This window comes from Caloenas nicobarica, chromosome 15 (assembly GCF_036013445.1).
Source record: "Caloenas nicobarica isolate bCalNic1 chromosome 15, bCalNic1.hap1, whole genome shotgun sequence".
In the NCBI taxonomy this organism is placed as follows: domain Eukaryota; kingdom Metazoa; phylum Chordata; class Aves; order Columbiformes; family Columbidae; genus Caloenas; species Caloenas nicobarica.
Genome location: NC_088259.1, coordinates 8422096 through 8439173, shown reverse-complemented (window position 1 = coordinate 8439173; position 17078 = coordinate 8422096). Strand labels below are relative to the sequence as shown.

General features: G+C 63.0%; 2 protein-coding genes across 4 annotated transcripts; one reads left to right on the top strand and one right to left on the bottom strand.

Annotated features, from left to right (window-relative positions):
• Positions 1 to 1212: 1212 nt before the first annotated feature.
• Positions 1213 to 2716, bottom strand: LOC135995026 (boophilin-G2-like). Its single transcript, XM_065645991.1, has 4 exons — positions 2614 to 2716; positions 2253 to 2426; positions 1753 to 1920; positions 1213 to 1334 (listed from the first exon to the last, which is right to left on the bottom strand). Exons 1-4 carry the CDS (start codon positions 2714 to 2716, stop codon positions 1213 to 1215), a joined length of 567 nt encoding a protein of 188 aa, XP_065502063.1.
• A 10139-nt stretch (positions 2717 to 12855) lies between these two features.
• On the top strand, positions 12856 to 16559 carry DNTTIP1 (deoxynucleotidyltransferase terminal interacting protein 1). 3 transcript variants are annotated; one of them, XM_065645661.1, is made up of 13 exons: positions 12856 to 12988; positions 13065 to 13135; positions 13246 to 13342; positions 13534 to 13632; positions 13773 to 13841; positions 14181 to 14237; positions 14468 to 14529; positions 14632 to 14677; positions 15107 to 15165; positions 15347 to 15407; positions 15773 to 15844; positions 16110 to 16165; positions 16383 to 16559. In XM_065645661.1, exons 1-13 carry the CDS (start codon positions 12902 to 12904, stop codon positions 16519 to 16521), a joined length of 975 nt encoding a protein of 324 aa, XP_065501733.1. In that variant the 5' UTR covers positions 12856 to 12901; the 3' UTR covers positions 16522 to 16559. The 3 variants fall into 3 exon arrangements, with proteins under 3 accessions (XP_065501733.1, XP_065501732.1, XP_065501734.1); XM_065645660.1 differs by having other exon boundaries at positions 14052 to 14237; XM_065645662.1 differs by lacking the exon at positions 15773 to 15844.
• The last annotated feature ends 519 nt before the right edge of the window (positions 16560 to 17078 follow it).

Here is a 17078-nt window from a genome sequence, read left to right as displayed (position 1 = left end):
CTCCATGGACACATCTGTCCCTGTCCTTCTTCCATGCCTCCCTCTCCTTCCATGCAAGTGATAGGCATGCACAGCATCAGCTCAGAGCCGCCATGCAACTGTCCTCTCCTGCTTGCAGAGCGCGATGCCGCAGTTGTGCCACAGCATGGTGCCAAGCAATGCACAGAGGAGTGTGAGGCTGACTCACAGTGTCCCTGGGGACAGAGGTGCACCCGCACCAGCTGTGGCCACATATGCACAGACACTCCTGGAGGTGAGATGTAGCTCAACCAGCCAGGACCCAGGTATTGCCCTGGGAGCTGTGAGGTGCACCATGCCAGGTACCCCACAGTGGAGTGCTCTTTCTTGCAGGCAGAGAGGGAGTGTGCCCTGTCCCTAGAGGCCGTGGGACGTGCCTGGACCTGTGCAGCCTCGACGAGGAGTGTCCCTGGGACCACAAGTGCTGCAGCAACGGCTGCGGCCACATCTGCACACGGGTGCCTGGTGGTAAGGAGGTCCATGGCCACTGAGCCAGGCCAGCACCAGCACTGCCACTGGGGCACACAGGGTGCCAGCCAGACCTGTGTGAAGCACACGGCCCTCAGCATGCTCCTGGCTAAGCATGGCTGCAGGGCTGGCTCCTGCTACTGCCCCATCACTCTGCTCCTGGCAGAGATGTGCCTTTGGGGTGAGGGGACCCAAAAGGACATGCAGCAGAAGGAAGCTCTCGCCAGAGCTGACTGTGCTTAGCTGCAACCTCGGCCCCCAGTCCCTCACCTCTGCAGCTCTGGGGTTCCCTAAAATCATGTCCTCCTTTTCAGATGCTGCGTGACAGAAGAGCAGCAGCTTGGTGGCAGGCAGACACCTTTGTAAGGGGACTAAGGGTGGTTGCAGGTCCCAACTGGCCTGTCCCCTCCCCACCATCTCCAGCAATAAAGCACATACATGGCTGCCTCCAGCTGCTCCTGTTTCTCAGCAGCACCAGGCTGGCATGACCAGGCCCTGGGACAGCCCCTTGTGCTCCCGGAGCAGCCCCAGCAGCACCTGGGGCTCACTGGGGATCCCATCAGGGCTGGGCCAGGGGACTCAGCCCACGGCAGGGGCTGTGTTATGGGGTCAGCAATGCAGTACAGGCACAGCCCTGGGGCAGGCTGTGGGATGAGTACCTCCCCAGGCATCCACCGAGATGGGGGCTGTTCCTCCTCCATTAGGTCACTTTAGCACACAGCCAGGTCACATCAGCAGCTTGAGGGCAAAGCTGGGGCTGGGAGCCCATCCAGAGGAAGCAGGAGCTGCAGGGTGGTAGCCGGTCTCAGCAAGGGAGAGCGGCCCAGAGGGACGGGCGCTGCCTACTCCTGCCCACACAGGCAGGAAGGACAAGACCCAGACGTGCTCATCCAAGGACCCGTCCTTGTATTGAATGTCACAGCCCCAGGGCAGGGCCGGGCTCCTCTGGCCAGGCACCACGAGTGCATGTCACTGCCCTCAGGCCAGTGAGTGTCCCCGGGCAGGGCACGGTCCCCGGCACAGCCATCCCTGGCAGCAGTGCCTGTCACTGCCAGCCGCATGGGGATGGCTCCCCGTGGGGATGGGGATGTGGCCGCCAGCAGCAGCTTCCCCCAGGCAGGGGCCATGCAGAGGCCGCAACGCTCACCAGGCTGGCACTATCTGGCACCTGGAACTGAGAGACGGCGGGTCAGGACTGGGGATAGGCTGGGCATTACCAGGGCAGGAGCATCCGCCAGCTGTGGCTCCTGGCACCCAGCTAGTTACCGGCGTGGGAGCAGGCCTGGAAGCACTCGCTCTCAGTCTTGAAGTTGTTCCTGTTGCCACCGCAGCCACCGTAGATGAACTCCTCACACTGATGGCTGGTGGTGTTGAAGAAGAAGCGGCGGAAAAGTGCCTTGCAGTTCCCGCAGACAGAGGGCAGGTAGCAGAAATCTGCGCGGCCAAGGGGCATGAGCTGAGCCGGGGGTGGGACAGGGACGCTGCCCGGCTTGGTGCTCCCAGGCTCCCCAGAGAAGTCCACGCAGCTCTGATCCCTCTCACCGTTGAACCGTTCCCACCAGCAACTGTTTCTGTGCCCACCTGCCTCACAGCCCCATGCACCAGCAGCCGGGGTGCTCCCCCACTGCACAGTGTGATGACCCCGGGGTCTGCAGGACCTGGCACAGGGGCACCCCAGGGAACCCCCTTCCTGGTTTACTTGGCTCACTCCTGCGCTCACCACGCTGCCACTCCAGAGCCCCACCGCCTCAGCACGGAGCCCTCACCCATCACCGGGTCCTGGCACGTGTAGCCACACTTGCTGGGGCAGCACTTGCTGGCACCGGGACAGCCGGCGTCGCCGGTGCAGTGGGGACAAGAGGTGTCCGTGCGGCAGGTGCCGCAGTCCTCGGTCAGCAGGTCCTCCACCTCCGCGTTGTGGTAGCAATACCCGGGCTTGGCTGCGAGACACAGCGGCCGGGATGCTGGGGAGGGCCCAGCAGCCCCCCAACGCCCCAGGGCCAGAACCCCACCGCCCACATCCCCGTGCCCGCCCGGCCCCCGGCACCACGCGGGGCAGCGGGGAGCACCGGGTGGCAGCGGCAGCCGCAGCATCCCTGTCCCCGGGACGAGCCCGGGCGCACTCACCCGTCCCCAGCTTCTCTCTTCCAGCTGGGCGGGCGGTCGGGCCAGACCATGCGGCGAGGGGGAGCAGGGCTGCGAGGAGGAGGAGGCCGGCCGGCATCTCCATGGTGCTCTGGGCAGCCAGGTCTGGGCTCGGGTGCGGCGGACCGGGATTTAAGGTGCGTCGGCGGGGCGGAGGGAGCGGGGTTGGCGCCCGAGCCCGGCTAATTCCTGCCGTGCGGTAACGAGCCGCACCCAGGCAGGGCCCGGCCTCCCAGCGGCATCCCGGCCGCAGCCCTGCACCGGGGCAACCGGTAGGACGGGACGGCTGTCCCGGCGGAGCCCGCGGGGAGCCCGGCCGGGCGGCAGCGCCGTGCCTGGGCTCGGGGCATCGCCGACGCCCGCCCGCAGCCCCTTTGGGACGAGCCGGACGAGCAGGGGGAGGTCGGCAGCCATCAGCCAGGGCAGGGTTTGGGCATCGCACTGTTCTCCCTGCGCTGCGGAGCCTCGGGGAACAGCCGTGCCCCTTCCCCGCTTCCTCATGCCCCTCCCTCCCAGTTCACGGCGGGCATCCCGGGCGGAACGGTCCCGCACACGGGGCTGTAGCCCGTGGGTACCAGCTCGCCTGCCAGCCATCGCTGCTGTGGAAGGGAGGTCTCGCAGGACGGTGATGCCACCCACTTCATCACTCTCTCCCGGCTCGGGGCCATCCCCTTCGCCCACTCCCCGCCCGGGGGACTGCCCTGTACCCCCCGGCAGCAGATCGTGGTCCAACGGCCGCACCGTGCCGGCCTGGGGGGCATCCCCTGGGGACAGGACACAGCTCGCAGCCTGCTCGGCCCCCGGCGGGGTCAGCAGCCCGGCAACGCGGGGCTCCCGGCCCTGGGCTGGGCGGCAGGCGGGTCCCCGGCATCCCGCCGGCACCTGTGGGAGGGCGTGGGTTGAAACCTGCCGAAACCACGGAGAAACAGATTAAGCTGTTCGCATTCAGCAGGAATGATTGTCTTCCTAATTACTGCTTTAATTGCTGTCCCAAGGGGGAAGTGGACGGCGGGGAAATTTCCGCGGGGAGAGGCCAGGAAAGTCGGACCCGGGGTGGGGTCAGGAGGGAGGCGCCGCGCCCTGCCAGTGCCCCACCGCAGCTTCTGCCGGTGCCTCCGCTGGAGACCCCGGTACGGAGACCCCGGTACGGAGACCCCGGCACTGTCGCCGGTAGTGTCCCCGGCACGGGGCAAAGCCTGAGCGGGGCGGGAGCCAAGCTGGAGGGAGGTGCCTGTGGCAGTGGAGGGGTACAGGGTCAGGGCGGGCGGTGGGAAGGGGACCCCTCCAAGGGGGCCATGGTGGTCCTGGGGCCGCGTCTCCCACAGCCTTGGGCTGCCCGGGATATTTCGGGTGGCACGGAGACTCCCAGCCCCGGCTACATTTTCCCCCAGTATCTCTCCGCGGTATCTCAGCCCCCCGGGTGATCCGTGTCACGACTGACATCCTCTGCCAGAGCAGCCCCTGCTGTTCCCGCGCTGCCGGTAACGCCGCGGACACGCTGGGCAGACACCGCGACAGAGGCGCAGCCGGTCCCGGGGTGCGGAGGTTCGGGGCACCGGCGGGGGCTGCTGCCAGCCTGATATTGCACGGGACAGAAAACCGCGCACCCGCGGCAGAGAACCCGTGTCGGTGACCCCTGCCCTGTCCTCTTGTCTGTGTCCTCTGCTCTGTTCCCGTGTCCAGCGGCTCCGTGCGGACAGAGCTGCCGGGCAGGGCTCCGCCGCGGCAGAACCAGTGACGGGGCAGCCCGGCCCGGGAGCACCCAGGAATGTGGCACCGCCCAGGGCGGCCACCCAGCGGGACCGGCACAAGGACGGCGCAGGGTGCGCGGCACAAGGACGGAGCAGGGTGCGCGGCAGGAGGGGCGCTGGGGCGGCCGAGGGATAGAACGGGTCCCCCCGGCCGTTGCACAACCCGGCTGGCCCGGCTCGGAGCCTGCTGGGCTGTGGGGACCGATGCTCCCTGGGGATGATCCGAGTCCCTCCCCTGTGGGGAGCAGGGACACCCCTGCACAGTTGAGCCAGTGCTCACCATTCTCCCCTTCTCATGGTTCCGTGTGCTCCCAGGATGGTTTGTCCCTCCTGCGTATCACCTCCGTCCCGTACACGGGGATACACCAACAGGACAAGGTCCCCACACAGCCAGCTGCTGGCACACGCATGGTGCTGCCCAGCTAGCGCGACCTGCGGATGGACACACAGCATGGGCTGTGCTCACACCCCGGCACGCACACGGGGAGTGTGGGCTGCACACGTACATACACGTGTGCAGGCCTGGCTGGCACGTGCACACACACGCACGGCCAGGTGTGGGCAGCCCGCCCGGCCCAGCCATCCTGCCGCTCCCCACACCCGCGTTCCCGGAAGGGAACCAGCCGGGGAAGCCCCGACGGCTCTGGAGTCTCCGGCCTTGCGACACCCACACCGGCAGAGCTGCCCGCAGCCCCATGCGGCACTGGCACAGGGCATCCTGGGGACAGGGAACAGTTTCCAGGACATTCCCCACCACCAGTGCAGCCTGTGGGACACTTGCAGACATACCCACTCAGGACAGTGCTGGGGGCGGCTTCAGGCCTCCTGGGAGAGCCAGGGCCTGAGTGATTGCCATGGGGCTCTGCGCATGGGGAGAGCAGGGGTGGAAGCACAGCCAGACCCTGGGAAGGGCTGTGTCCGTCCAGGCGATGGTGCTGGTGCAGATCCGTGCCCGGAGCACCTGGCAGTGAGTGGCTGCAGGAGCCAGGGTGACTGGTCCTGCCAGCCCCATGGAAGGGAATGGGAGGTGAGAGGCAGCTCTGGCACCAGCCCCAGGTCTGCTGAGGACACAGGACTCAATGCGATGGGTCCACAGCTCTGGCCCGTGGGCAGAGCACTTTTCTCCATGCAGCCTCCAGCTCCCTGTCCCCTGCACCAGGGCCCTGTGTCCCTCAGCCAGCCCTGCACCCCGGTGCCACCCTAAGGTGTGGGGTCGGGTGGGCACCAGCTGGCTGGGAGGTGTGGGGCTGAGGGGCTGGTGGCACCATGGGGCTGTGGACCGTGTCAGGTCACAGGACGTACCTCAGGAGCCAGCAATTGTTCCTGGAGGCAGAACAATGCCCGGAGAGCTGCCAGGGCACCATGGGCTGCTCCACTGAGCCCCAGCAGGGAGCCACCTCCGCTGCCTCGGCAGGGCCAGCCCCACGCCGGGGTCCCCCGGCCCCTCGCTGCCACGTGGCCTGTACCTGTCCCCCACAGCAGGAAGCTGCACCGGCTGCTCTTGGCTTGTGGCACAGCACGGCACAGAGTGACACAGCGTGGCAACAGCCCTTCTGGGGCCACATGAAGCCCAGCGCTGAGCAGCATCACCTTTGTGCCTCCCTGCCAGCTTGTCCAGTGGCAGCAGCCCGCGGCAGGGAGGGGGTGGGAGGGTTCACGCTCAGACGGAGCGTGCAGCGCATTGGGGCATAGACAGGGTCAGCAGGACCAACCTCCAGCCCTGGGAGGATTTAAACCCCGGCTCACGCCTGGGCCGGCAGCCCCCGCACTGCCCGCCCCGTGCCATGCGGCTGCTGGCACTGCTGCTGCTCCTGGGACTCTGCTGCCTCTGGGCACGGCTGGTGTCCGCAGGTGAGTGCGGGATGGACACAGGGGAGGATGGGATGGGTGCAAGGTGGGTGCAGGATGGGTGCGGGATGGACACAGGGAGCCAGTAGGACGGCTGCGGGAGGACCCACATGCGAAGGGACAAGTGCAGCCATGGCCAGGGTGTAGTATCTCACACAGCAGTGTTGTCTCCCTGCATGTCCTTGCACAGGCAGAAGTGACCAGCAATTCCCCAATGGCTCCCCAGGAGGGATGACCAGGATCTTGGGACCCCTCATCCCCAGGGCCCCCACTGGCAAGGTGAGGGCTTGGGACATGGATACTCCTGTCTCTCCCCAGGATTCACTTAGCCTCGCCTGGACCTGGACCGAGGAGCCCACATGTGCAGCCACCCCGCACCACCCTGCAGCGCACAGCTGGACAGCCAGACAGTCAGACAGCTGGACATGGAGGGAACCATCAACTGCTGGATGAGGATCCATCCCCCTGATCCCACCTCCCTCCTCTCGCCCTCAGCTCAGTGCTGAGCACAGGGGTCTTTTTGCTCCCTCATCCCCAGTAAAACCAGTTTGTGATGAACACTGGCTGGCTCCTGCTGCGTCACTCTCCTGGTGACCCCCCCAGCTGCCACGGGACCCCACGGCCCCAGTGGTGTCCCTGTGGCTTTCCCATGGGGGACAGAGTCATGTTGCTGTGCAAAGGCCCCTGCTGAGCCTGTGCCGGGCAGGAGCTGCCTGTGCTGGGCCAGGCACTGATCAGGAACAGCTCGTCACACTGAGTCGATGGCCCAATGTGGGGTTTATTAGGAGAGACAAGGTCCTGTTCCAAATGCTGTTGGTGCCCAGGACTGGCCCTGGCAAAGTGAGGCAGAAGAGGAGGCCGAGGGCAGCCGCCCTATGCCCACCCACCGTGGGCTCTCCTTGTCCCACACGCTCTTCACACACCTGGCAGCATCGCCCACCAAGCGTCATCACCAGCATCAGAACTGCTGTCATCATAATCTCCGTAGTCATCATAGCTGTCATTTTCATAACCATCTTCCGCCTCCCCCTCTTCCTCCTTCTCCTCCTCCTCTTCCGCCTTATCTTCCTCCTCCTCCTCCTCCTCGTCCTCTCCCTCATCCTCCTCTTCCTCCTTCTCTCCCTTCTCCTTCTCGTCTTCCTCCTCCTCCTTCTCGTCCTCCTCCTCCATCTTCTTCTCCTCTTCCTCCCCCACCTTCTCTATCTCCTCCTCCACCTCTTCCTCCACCTCTTTCGCTGGTTCCTCTATCTCCTCATGGTGGATGTGAATATGGTGGATCTCCTCAGGCTTCTCTTCTGGCTCTGGTTTCCCCTCAGTTGTTGGCTTCTCTGTAGTTTCCAGCTTTTCTCCATTCTCTGGCTTTGCTCCAACCTCTGGCTTTTCCCTGGTCCCAGGCCGTGCCCCACATGCTGGCTTTTGCCCTGAACTGGTTTTATTCCCCGTGTTGGGCTTGTTCCCTGCTGCAGGGTCCCCTCCACTCATCGGATTCTTCCCAGACACGTGTGTCGCAGCAGCCACCAGCTCAGCCCCGGGTGGGCGCTGGGCCTCACCTCCCCGTTCCGTACCCGTCTCCCATGTCCCAGCCGGGGCAATCCTGCCGGGTGGCAGAGCGTGCACCACGCCGAGCCCATCCATGGGCACCGGGCCCATCCCCAGCCGACAGCATCTAGGCTGCCCTGGCTGCGGCTGCCGGGCAGGGGCTGCTCCAAGGAGCCCTGGAATGGAGCAGAGAGCAGCAGCGTCAGCCCGGCGGCTCCAGCCCTGTGCTACTGCCCACCCACAGCTCCCACTCACAGCTCCCACCCGCAGCTCCCACCCGCAGCTCCCACCCACAGTTCTGGCTGCATGGGGGAGCCTGGCACAGACGGCACGGTGCCACAGCCCGCCCCGACACCTGCAGCAAGCCCCACATTGCTCACGATTCTGGTTCAGCCTGTCTCAGTCCCATCCGCTGCACCCAGGGTCTTTGGTCAGGCTGATGTTTCCACCAGTCCCTGCCCTGGTCACCAGTTCGACTGACAAACCTCCCGAGCATCCCTGCACCTGCACCCAGGTACCACCACTGTCTCTGTCCTCGGCAGGAGTTTTGCAGAACTCAAAGATTATAAAAGTTAAGCAAGCGCTAAACCTCACAAGGGTTACAAGTCCTCACAGAAAGCTTTCATAAAAACAAGCATGAAAACAGGCATTTAAACATACACCACTGAACGTCCCCATCAACACTGATCTGGGTGAAGATGTCCCTGCCCATGGCAGGGGTTGGACTACATGAGCCTTAAGGGTCCCTTCCAACCCAAACCAGTGTATGATGCTACGAAAACACAGAAAATATTCTTGAAATCTAGAGAGGCCAGGTGTTCCCAGCCCATACTTGCCTGTGGTGGGTGCTGCCTGCAGCTCTGCCCACAGGGCCAGGAGCCCCAGCAGGAAGATGCCTCTTGCCGTCATTCTGCCTGAGCAGTGGCCGGGGCTGAGCCGGGCAGCAATTTAAAGTTCCTGCCCAGCAGCCCAGGTCCAGGAATGGGAGGAAGCGGTTCACAGGTGACCTGTAGGAACCTCCCACATTTTGCTGTAATTCTGTTTTCTAAAGAGCTGCTTCAGCTGCCTCTCTCCACCCACGGCCAAGGCAGCAGCAGGATCCAGAGTCGGCCACACACCGCGGGGAGGACGGTGTGGGGACAGGGAGGACAGCATGGGGACAGGGAGGATGGTGTGGGGATGGGGAGGGGGACAGGGGACCCTGTGTACAGGGATGTGGGTTCCTCCCCGCTGCTCCTGAGGGACCCCCCACTGCCTTGCGGGGGCTGTGCCCAACCCCTCCACCACCAGCAGCACCCAGTGACAAACCATCCTCCCCAGCCCCCACCACTGGTTTCTTTCCTCCATGTCACTGCTGTGTTAAAACCACAAGGGAGAGGACGGTGGGACTCACACACAAAACCCTGAGCAGCTTTAAAGATGAGACAGAGCAACTCACAGCACTGGGCAGCAGCTGCCACTCAGGGGAAGGTGTTTGGGAAATGCGAGTGAGCTTCGCCAGCAGCAGCTCTGCCCAGCCCCAGCCGAAACCAGGCGCAGGGGACGAGCCCCCGTTGGGCAGCAGCACTGCGGGGCACATGCAAATGCCCCGGGTTCCCAAGGCTGCCGTTTCACATAGAAGCCACTGTTGCCACATTTCTGCAGGCCCAATATTCACGATTCTTCTGAATATCTGGCTCTAATGCCAATATTTTTTTTCTGTTCTGTTCATGAGCAGTGTGCTCCTGCTCTTTCAATGGTACTGATGTAAATCAGTTTTGGCATCCAAATGAGTAAGATCAAAGTCTCTACACAAAGTTAACATTGTCCTCCGGCCCCACGGGGTTCTTCTCCTCTCCTGCACAGACCTGGGCACGCACCAGGAGCAGCAGCGCTCCCTGCTATTCTTCATCCATTCCAACCGAGATGCCATCAAGGCATCCTCAGAGCAGCTTTCTGGGAACTCTGGAGCATAAATTGCAGGGTTTAGTGTCCACGCAGGAATGCCCAGTTAATTTACACATGAGCAGTCAATAATGGCACACATGAGCACCAATGAGTTCATGCAGGAGCACACAGTTATGACATGCATGAACAACAAATTAGTTGCCGTAGGAGCAGCCAAACACAGGACACAGACACCTGGGGAACACACAGAGTCCATGGGCAGCACCAGCCTCCAGCCAGGGCAGCACGAGCACCCCATTCCGTCACCTTGGAGTGTTTGGGCACAAAGTGCCTGGTTTGGGCAGCAGAGCCTGTGCGGGAAGAGGCCACGGGCTGCCCCAAGCCGCAGCCGCTGGGAGCATCTGTTATCTCTAATCAGCGAGTAGAAGTTTGTGTTAACTGGCAATAGATTAAATTAATTAAAAATTCCCTTGAGTCCAGTCTGTTTTGCCCACGGCCAAGGCTGCCCAGGCTAAGGACAAGGCTGAGCAGCCCCTCACCCGCCCAAGCGCCCACGGCCCCCACAGAACTGCGGGCACCGGAGCCGCTTCCCTTGGCAGCCGCAGGGCCAGAGCAAGGGGCTGCTCCGGTGGGACAGGGCGATGGTGAGAGGGGCTCCCTGGAGGGAGAAGTCTTGGGACTTCAAGGACAAGAGCTTGCTCAAGATGAGGAGAGCACAGGAATCTGCCTTCAATCCTCCATCCAAACTGCCAACCTTTGCTGGAGACTCACATTAAGGTTAAATGAAAAATTAAATGTAATGCCACATTAACTTCCCTTTTCTCTGCATCTCATTTCAGGGTAAAGACTTATTTAATATGTTTGAAATAACAGATTAAGTAGTAACTTCAATTACGTGAGCGTCAACCCATTTAAATTAAGTTATTCTCAGGTCACACAGGAGTGCTGGCCAGAACCTGATTTTGCAAATTTTTCCTTCCCTACTTTATTATTTCTTCTTGAATTGCACACAATGGAAACCTGTGTGGGAAGAGGGCTCATTGCAAGAAATATGCTTTAAGTACAGGTTTAGACTTCTCCTCGTGCCCGTGACTCAATTCAGATGCAATTTCTACATGAACCGCCCATGTCTGTCGAAGATCCGGTGCTTCACACCTTGCAGCTCCGCGGCCCAGCCCGACAGCTCGGTGCTTATCGCACGTTACCGTCGCTGTTAATCACCATCGAGCAGGACGCCCCATGGACCAGTCCTGTGCTTGCAGCACCGACTCCCTTCCACGCACCAGCAAAACAACCGGAACAACTTGCGGGACCGCAGGCTCCTTCCAAGCAGGATGGCCGTGGCGGGGAGCTCTGCCTCTGCCCCTGCACTCACCCACGGCTCCTCCTTTGGGAATAATGCCGTCATTTTGGCACGTTTCTGTCCTAGCTGACTATAGTTTTGGTTAACTTGTACAGAACTAATAAAGGAGAATGTCTGACAAGCGCATTTCTCTACTGAAATAGACTCCTGGGAGAGAGGAATCCTGCAGGTCCTGCCCCAGCCCCAAGACCAGGGCTGTACCCGCAGGCATGGCAGACACAGAACATCCTGCAGCTGACACTGCCCAACGGGAAAGGTGCTCTCGGCACTCAAACCGCTCGGCTTCTCCCTCCCTGCCCCTCACTCACTGAGCAGGCTCCTCTGCCATGTCCTGCCTGCTCTCTTTTTGTGGAGGCTGGTGTGATTTTGTGTTTGATGCTAAGAAGTGACGTTACACAGTTAAAGTTTGCTGACCCCCTGTGCTGCCCGTCCCATGCTGCAGCCCTGTGGTGACATGGGCAGAGCCAACACCATCATGGGGACCCAGCAGGACCACAAAGCTTCGGCTGCAGGAGCCTGGCTGCTGAGCCAGGACCAGGACCACGTTCCAGAGGCTCCCGCTGCTGCTGAGGGACACTAAGGGACAGATGGGACTTGTCCAACGTCCCTGTGGGAATCCAAGAAACACTCGGGTAAGCTCAGCTAAGGAGCAGCCACTGTGTCTGGCAGACATTTGCAGGCTGGCATGTTCTGTCATGTGCACCTACTGCACAGAGACACCAAAACATTACCAGTATAAACCGGGGGCTGGAGGGGATCCCGACAAGATGTTGTTCTGACGTGCTCTTAAAAAGACAACCCTACCCCTGCAAAGACACAGACTCCTTTATCGAGAATTTGTTCCAGGATTTAAATGTTACTGTAATTTGAAAGTTTTTCCAAATATCTAATCCAAGTCTCACTTGATTCAACCCAACACAAGGTCTTCTTGTCCTCTCGCGGTGGGCGCAAAGTGACCAGCCACTGTCCTCTGCAGCACACAGAGACCTGAGCTCTCTCCCTGAGCTCTTGCAGGCTAAACAGAACCATGTTTCACCTTTCCCGTGAGTTTCTACATCCATTGTTATTCCTCCTCTCCTCTGGACAACATCCAATTTTTGTTGCTAACAATCTGGAGCAATTATAATAAGCCCATTAAAAACCCGGTGATCATGGTAATGAAGTTCTGGCAACACTGCTGATGACTCGACAGGCCCCACATCCACAGGTCGGGTTTGTGTGACAGCCCGACCTCACCCTGGGCAACACGGCCGGGCCAGCGCGGCAGGAAGGGACGTGGGGCAGGAGCCGCTCCAGCGTGAGCCTGAGTCAGCGGCCCGGCCTCCCGGGTGCCCGGAGTGGAACAGCCACGGTGGGGGAGTCGCGCTGGTCACACCGCGGGGACACAGCCCCGGGCTGCAGTGACAAACGGTGACAGACACCACGGGACTGTCCCCGGAGGCCCCTCCACCGTGTCCGGGGTGTCCGTGAACCAGCGGAGGAGCAGGAGGCGCAAGGGAACGCGCTGCCGTCCCGGCGCGGGCAGGTGGGGAACAGCGGGGTTTGAGTATTTCGTCAGGTAAACAACGAGGTTCCAGAAGGATGAGAGTCGTGCTGGGCAAAATCAATTGCGGACGTACAAAACAACACGAGAGGAACCACGGCCCGCGGAGGGACAAACGCTCCTGTTTCGCAGCCCAGCCGGCAGCACCGAGGCCGCTCCCCCGCGGCCCCGTCCCCAAACCCCGCGGTGCGTCCCCCCGCCCCGGGCTCCCGCTCCCGCCGCCGTTGCCATGGTAGCCCATCACTTCCGGCACGCGGCAAGGGTGGCGCGGGCCGATGACGCGCGCGGGGCCCGGCGCTTCCGGTGGCGCGGGCCGGGAGCGGGGCCGGGGCCGCGGCCATGGGCGCCGCCCGCGACGCGGAGCAGCAGCCGGGGCCGCCGGGCGAGGAGGGCCCGGGCGGCGCCGAGGAGCAGCTGGTCAGCACGGTGAGGCGGGGGCCGGGCCGGGCCGGGCGGGCGGGCGGGCGGCGGGCCGGCCGCGGCTGACGCGTGTGTCCCGCAGAGCCCCTGGAACATCATGATCAAGCACCGGCTGGTGCAGCGGCGCGGCCGGCGCTCCCAGATGAGCACCAGGTACGGGCGGGCTGCGGCCGGGGGGAGCGCAAACAGCGGGCTGGGGCCGGGCTGGCTCAGAGCAGAGCGAGCAGGGGGTCCCGCGCCCCGCCCCGACTCTGCCCCTTCAGCTTCACAGACCCGGCCGTGTCCATGGACCTGCTCCGAGCTGTCCTGCAGCCTAGCATCAACGAGGAGATCCAGGGCATCTTCAACAAGTACATGAAGGTGAGAGCTGCAGGGACAGTCCCCTCTTGCTGTGGCTTCCCAGACGGAGCTCTGCTCTGGGTGCCACGCGAGGCCATCGTGCCTGTCCCCTGCCTGCTGGCATGTGGCTGCAGCGGGGAAGCTGCACCCGCACCTGCCCCAGCACTGCCTGGCTGCTCAGGCTCTAACCCCTTCTGCCACGGTCTCTCCAGTTCTTCCAGAAGGCAGCAATCAATGTGCGTGATAACGTCGGGGAGGAGGTGGACCCGGAGCAGCTCATCCAGGAGACGTGTCGGAGCTGCCTGGAGCAGGTGAGGGGCTGTCCCCTGTGCCCCCATCACTGCTAGCGAGGGGCTCTTACGGGGCTTTCAGCAGACATGCAGCAGTGGAGGTTGCTGGCAGGTCCCTCTCTGAGCCCACAATTGGGAGACCCTTCTCTCTCTTCCTGCAGGCCAAACTGCTGTTTTCCGATAGCAAAAAGGTTGTTCCCAGGTTGCCTCATGAGCAGGCAGTACCAAAGGTAAAAGTTGTTACTGTTCCCAGGGGTATGAGTGACCTGTAGGAGCCGGGAGGAGGGGCTTGGAATTGCTTTATTCTCTGCCCCTTTGTCAGCGCACTGGCGAGGAGGCAGAGCTGGGGTGTGGGGCTGAGGGGAGCGGTTCAAACAGGACAAGGACAATCCTGGGCGCAGCCACCGCTCGTTGCAATTTGGTGCCCCTCACTGTGACAGGCTGGTGTCAATGTTCCCCTGTGCCCTTGTGCTCTCTGCCTCGGGCGCAGCGAAGGCACGAGTGGCCAACTGGTGTGCGGGGCCCACACAGCCCTGTTCATCCTCATCCTGCTGCCATTCCTCCTGCAGCGTGGCCGGCAGATGGATGAGGAGCTGAGCCGTCGAGGGAGCCCTGTTCCCAGAAAGGTAGGAGGCTTTTCCGCACAGGGATTTTATGTTCCAGGAAGCCTGCACCTCCTTCCTGGCCATTCCCACAGTATCAGGGCGTGCAAGTGCAGGGGCAGCTTTTGGGGTGGCTCTTGTGCCAGCTGGCACTTCTGCTCATGACAAAATGAGCAGCTTCCCTGGGAGGGGGAGGATGACGAGCGGATTCTCCAGCCTACACAGCCGATTCACTGAAGGATTTCTCTGCGCAGAGAAAGGGGCGGCCTCCAGGACAGAGCCTGTCGAACGATCGTGGCATCTCAGGCATGGCTGCGTGAGTATGAGTGCTGAGCCAGAGCTCTTGTTTGGGGTGGGCGGGGGGGAAATGAAGCTGCTCAAATGGGACCTGTTCTTACCGCATTTTCCTTCCCCTCAGGTGGAAGCTCAAAGTCTCAGAGCCCGTGAGAAGAGATGGACCAAAGGTATTGACTGACCGACACGTTTGGGCTCCCCCTCTCCTCCCCCACGGCTGCGGCAGCAGGGACGGTGCAGAGCCGGGTGCTGCCCTGATGGCCCCACAGTGCAGGAGAGAAGCAAGGAGAGGAGCCAAGTGCCCGGAGGCCTTTGCTTGTCTCCCGGGTGCTGCAGCCTGTAACTTTGCAGTGCCCCTCTTAGGAGGCCTGCGGAGAGCAGCAGTAGCCAGGAGGATCCCACAATGTTTCCCATGAGGGAAACTGCTCAGAGCAGCCCAGAGGGATGTAACCTCCCTCCTGCACACATCCCCAGCTCTGTGACCAGCTCCCTCCGTCCCGGGGCGGTTCCGAGGTTCCCATCAGAGCACTGAGGCTCGTGGAGCATGCGCCAGCACCAGCTTCATTTCTAATGTTGCCCCTTTTCCAATTGCTCTGTAGTGGGATCCATCCCGACTGACTGAAACCACAACCTTTGTGCTTGGATCTCGAGCCAACAAGTAAGGAACGGCCCTGTCGATGGAGGGTGGTGGCTCCAAGGCAGGAGCCCATACGGCTCCTCCCGTGTCACTTCACTTCTCTGCCTCACAGCAGTAGGAAGGGCTTGGGGAGGAGAGGAGGTGTCCCGGTACTGCCACAACCACCCCTCGCCTGGGTCTGACCCCAATGTTCCTCTTGCAGAGCTCTCGGGATGGGAGGAACAAGAGGGCGACTCTACATCAAGCATCCCCACCTCTTTAAGGTCAGCTGCCACCCAGGACGCATCCTCCTTTGGGGTTTGCCCGGGAATGGTTCCTGGTGGGATTCGGGAGCGTGTGCTTTGGCTCACTCATCTTCTTCCCACCCCACGCCCTTGGTTTGTTGTTTGGAGCACATGCACACACAGTCTGGCTTGCAGGCTGGAGCAGAAGTAGCGGCTTAGCGCAGCCACCGAGGCAGTGGGTGCGCGGGGAGCCAGGGCTTGAGGCTGCAGCAGGAGCAGGCAGGGCTGAGCCCCCGAGCGGGGCCCCTGGGCTGGGGTAGCACGGGGCGCAACGTCCCGCAGGAGGGGGGTCAGAGCGGGAGGCGTTACCTGTGTTCAGCCAGGTCCTCGCTGCTTTATTGCAGTACGCAGCTGACCCGCAGGATAAGCAGTGGCTGACAGAGCAGCACCACATGAGGGCCATTGGGGGCAAGATGGTGAGTACGGCCGGGCTGGGCTGCTGCAGCCGGCGGGGCCGCGCAGGGACCCCCAGAGCCAGCACGGGCGGAGGAGCAGCGGGCAGGAGGCCAGGCAGGGTGCTCAGGCAGGGAGCCGTGGGGACCACAGAGGTCCCTCGGCTGCCCCCAGGTTCGGGTGAGCGGTGCAGCTGGGACGGGGGGATGCGGGTTGCGGCACTACCCTCGCCCCTCGCGGTGCCTGGGGGTGCGCAGCTGTCCTGAGCTGTGTCCCTTTGTGCCACAGGCCTACCTGCTCGTGGAAGAGGACATCCGGGACTTGGCAGCCAGCGACGATTACAGGTGAGACCCTAGGCAGAGTTGCCGCAGTGCTGCTGAGCTGGGGGTGCTGCCCTAGAGCCCCCATGCTGGAGGGATCCTGCTCTGTACTGGGTGGGGGGCTCAGTGCTGGGTATTGGGGGCTCGGTGCTGGTTGGGAGTTGGTGTCCGGGGTTTGGGGGTTGGAGCTGGTTGGGGGTTGGTGCTGGGGTCCCCCCTGTCTAACCCCCCCTCTCCCCAGGGACTCTGTTGACCTGCGGCTGGAGGAGCTGAAGCCCTTTGTCCCACCTGCATGGATGACAGAGAAGATGCAGAAGCACATGGAGACGCTTCGCCGCGGGGGGGATGTGCCGGTCCCCGAGGGTCCCCCCGAGCCCTGAGGCCCCCCCGGCCCCCAATAAAGCCGCTTCGCACTCGCCTCCGCTGCGTCGTAGAGAATAGGGGGGCTCTGGCCCTTTAAGGGCCCGCGGGACCAATCGCGACGTTTCCGCGGCGGCGCCCGGCGGCCAATCGGCGGCTGCCGGCAGTTACCGCGGCAGCCGCATCCTCGCCGAGCGGTGATTGGCTGACTCGAATGGGGCTGCGCGCTGATTGGCGGAGGGGCCGCACGTTGGAAACATTCAAACGCAGCGCGGGAGCTGGCGGGACCGGACGGGAGCGCCCCGAGACGGTACCGCCGCACCGGGAGATCCCCGAGCCCCGCGGAGAGCCCCCTGATTCCGCACCGCCCCACCGGGAGCACCCTGCACCGACCGGAGAGCCTCCGGCAGCGCCAGCATCGGAGCAGCCGCAGCGGGGTCCGGGTTCTGCGCCGAGCGCCGCCGCGGGCGGGAGGGAGTGGAGGCCGGTGCGGCGCAGCCCAGGAGCGGCAGCCGCGTCCCGCGCCCCTGAGCCGCCGGGCAGCGGCGGCCGGAGCGGAGCCCGGTGCCCCGGAGCC

Coding starts and splice junctions, on each gene's coding strand:
- LOC135995026 (XM_065645991.1), bottom strand. CDS start 2,716: ATGGAGATGCCGGCCGGCCTCCTCCTCCTCGCAGCCCTGCTCCCCCTC. Junction 1,921..2,252: donor GTGCCAGGACCCGGTGATGG/GTGAGGGCTCCG, acceptor TTGGCCGCGCAG/ATTTCTGCTACCTGCCCTCT. Junction 1,335..1,752: donor CCAGGCCTGCTCCCACGCCG/GTAACTAGCTGG, acceptor CTGTGTGGGCAG/GAGTAGGCAGCGCCCGTCCC.
- DNTTIP1 (XM_065645660.1), top strand. CDS start 12,902: ATGGGCGCCGCCCGCGACGCGGAGCAGCAGCCGGGGCCGCCGGGCGAG. Junction 13,842..14,051: donor ATGAGCAGGCAGTACCAAAG/GTAAAAGTTGTT, acceptor TCACTGTGACAG/GCTGGTGTCAATGTTCCCCT. Junction 14,530..14,631: donor GGCATCTCAGGCATGGCTGC/GTGAGTATGAGT, acceptor CCTTCCCCTCAG/GTGGAAGCTCAAAGTCTCAG.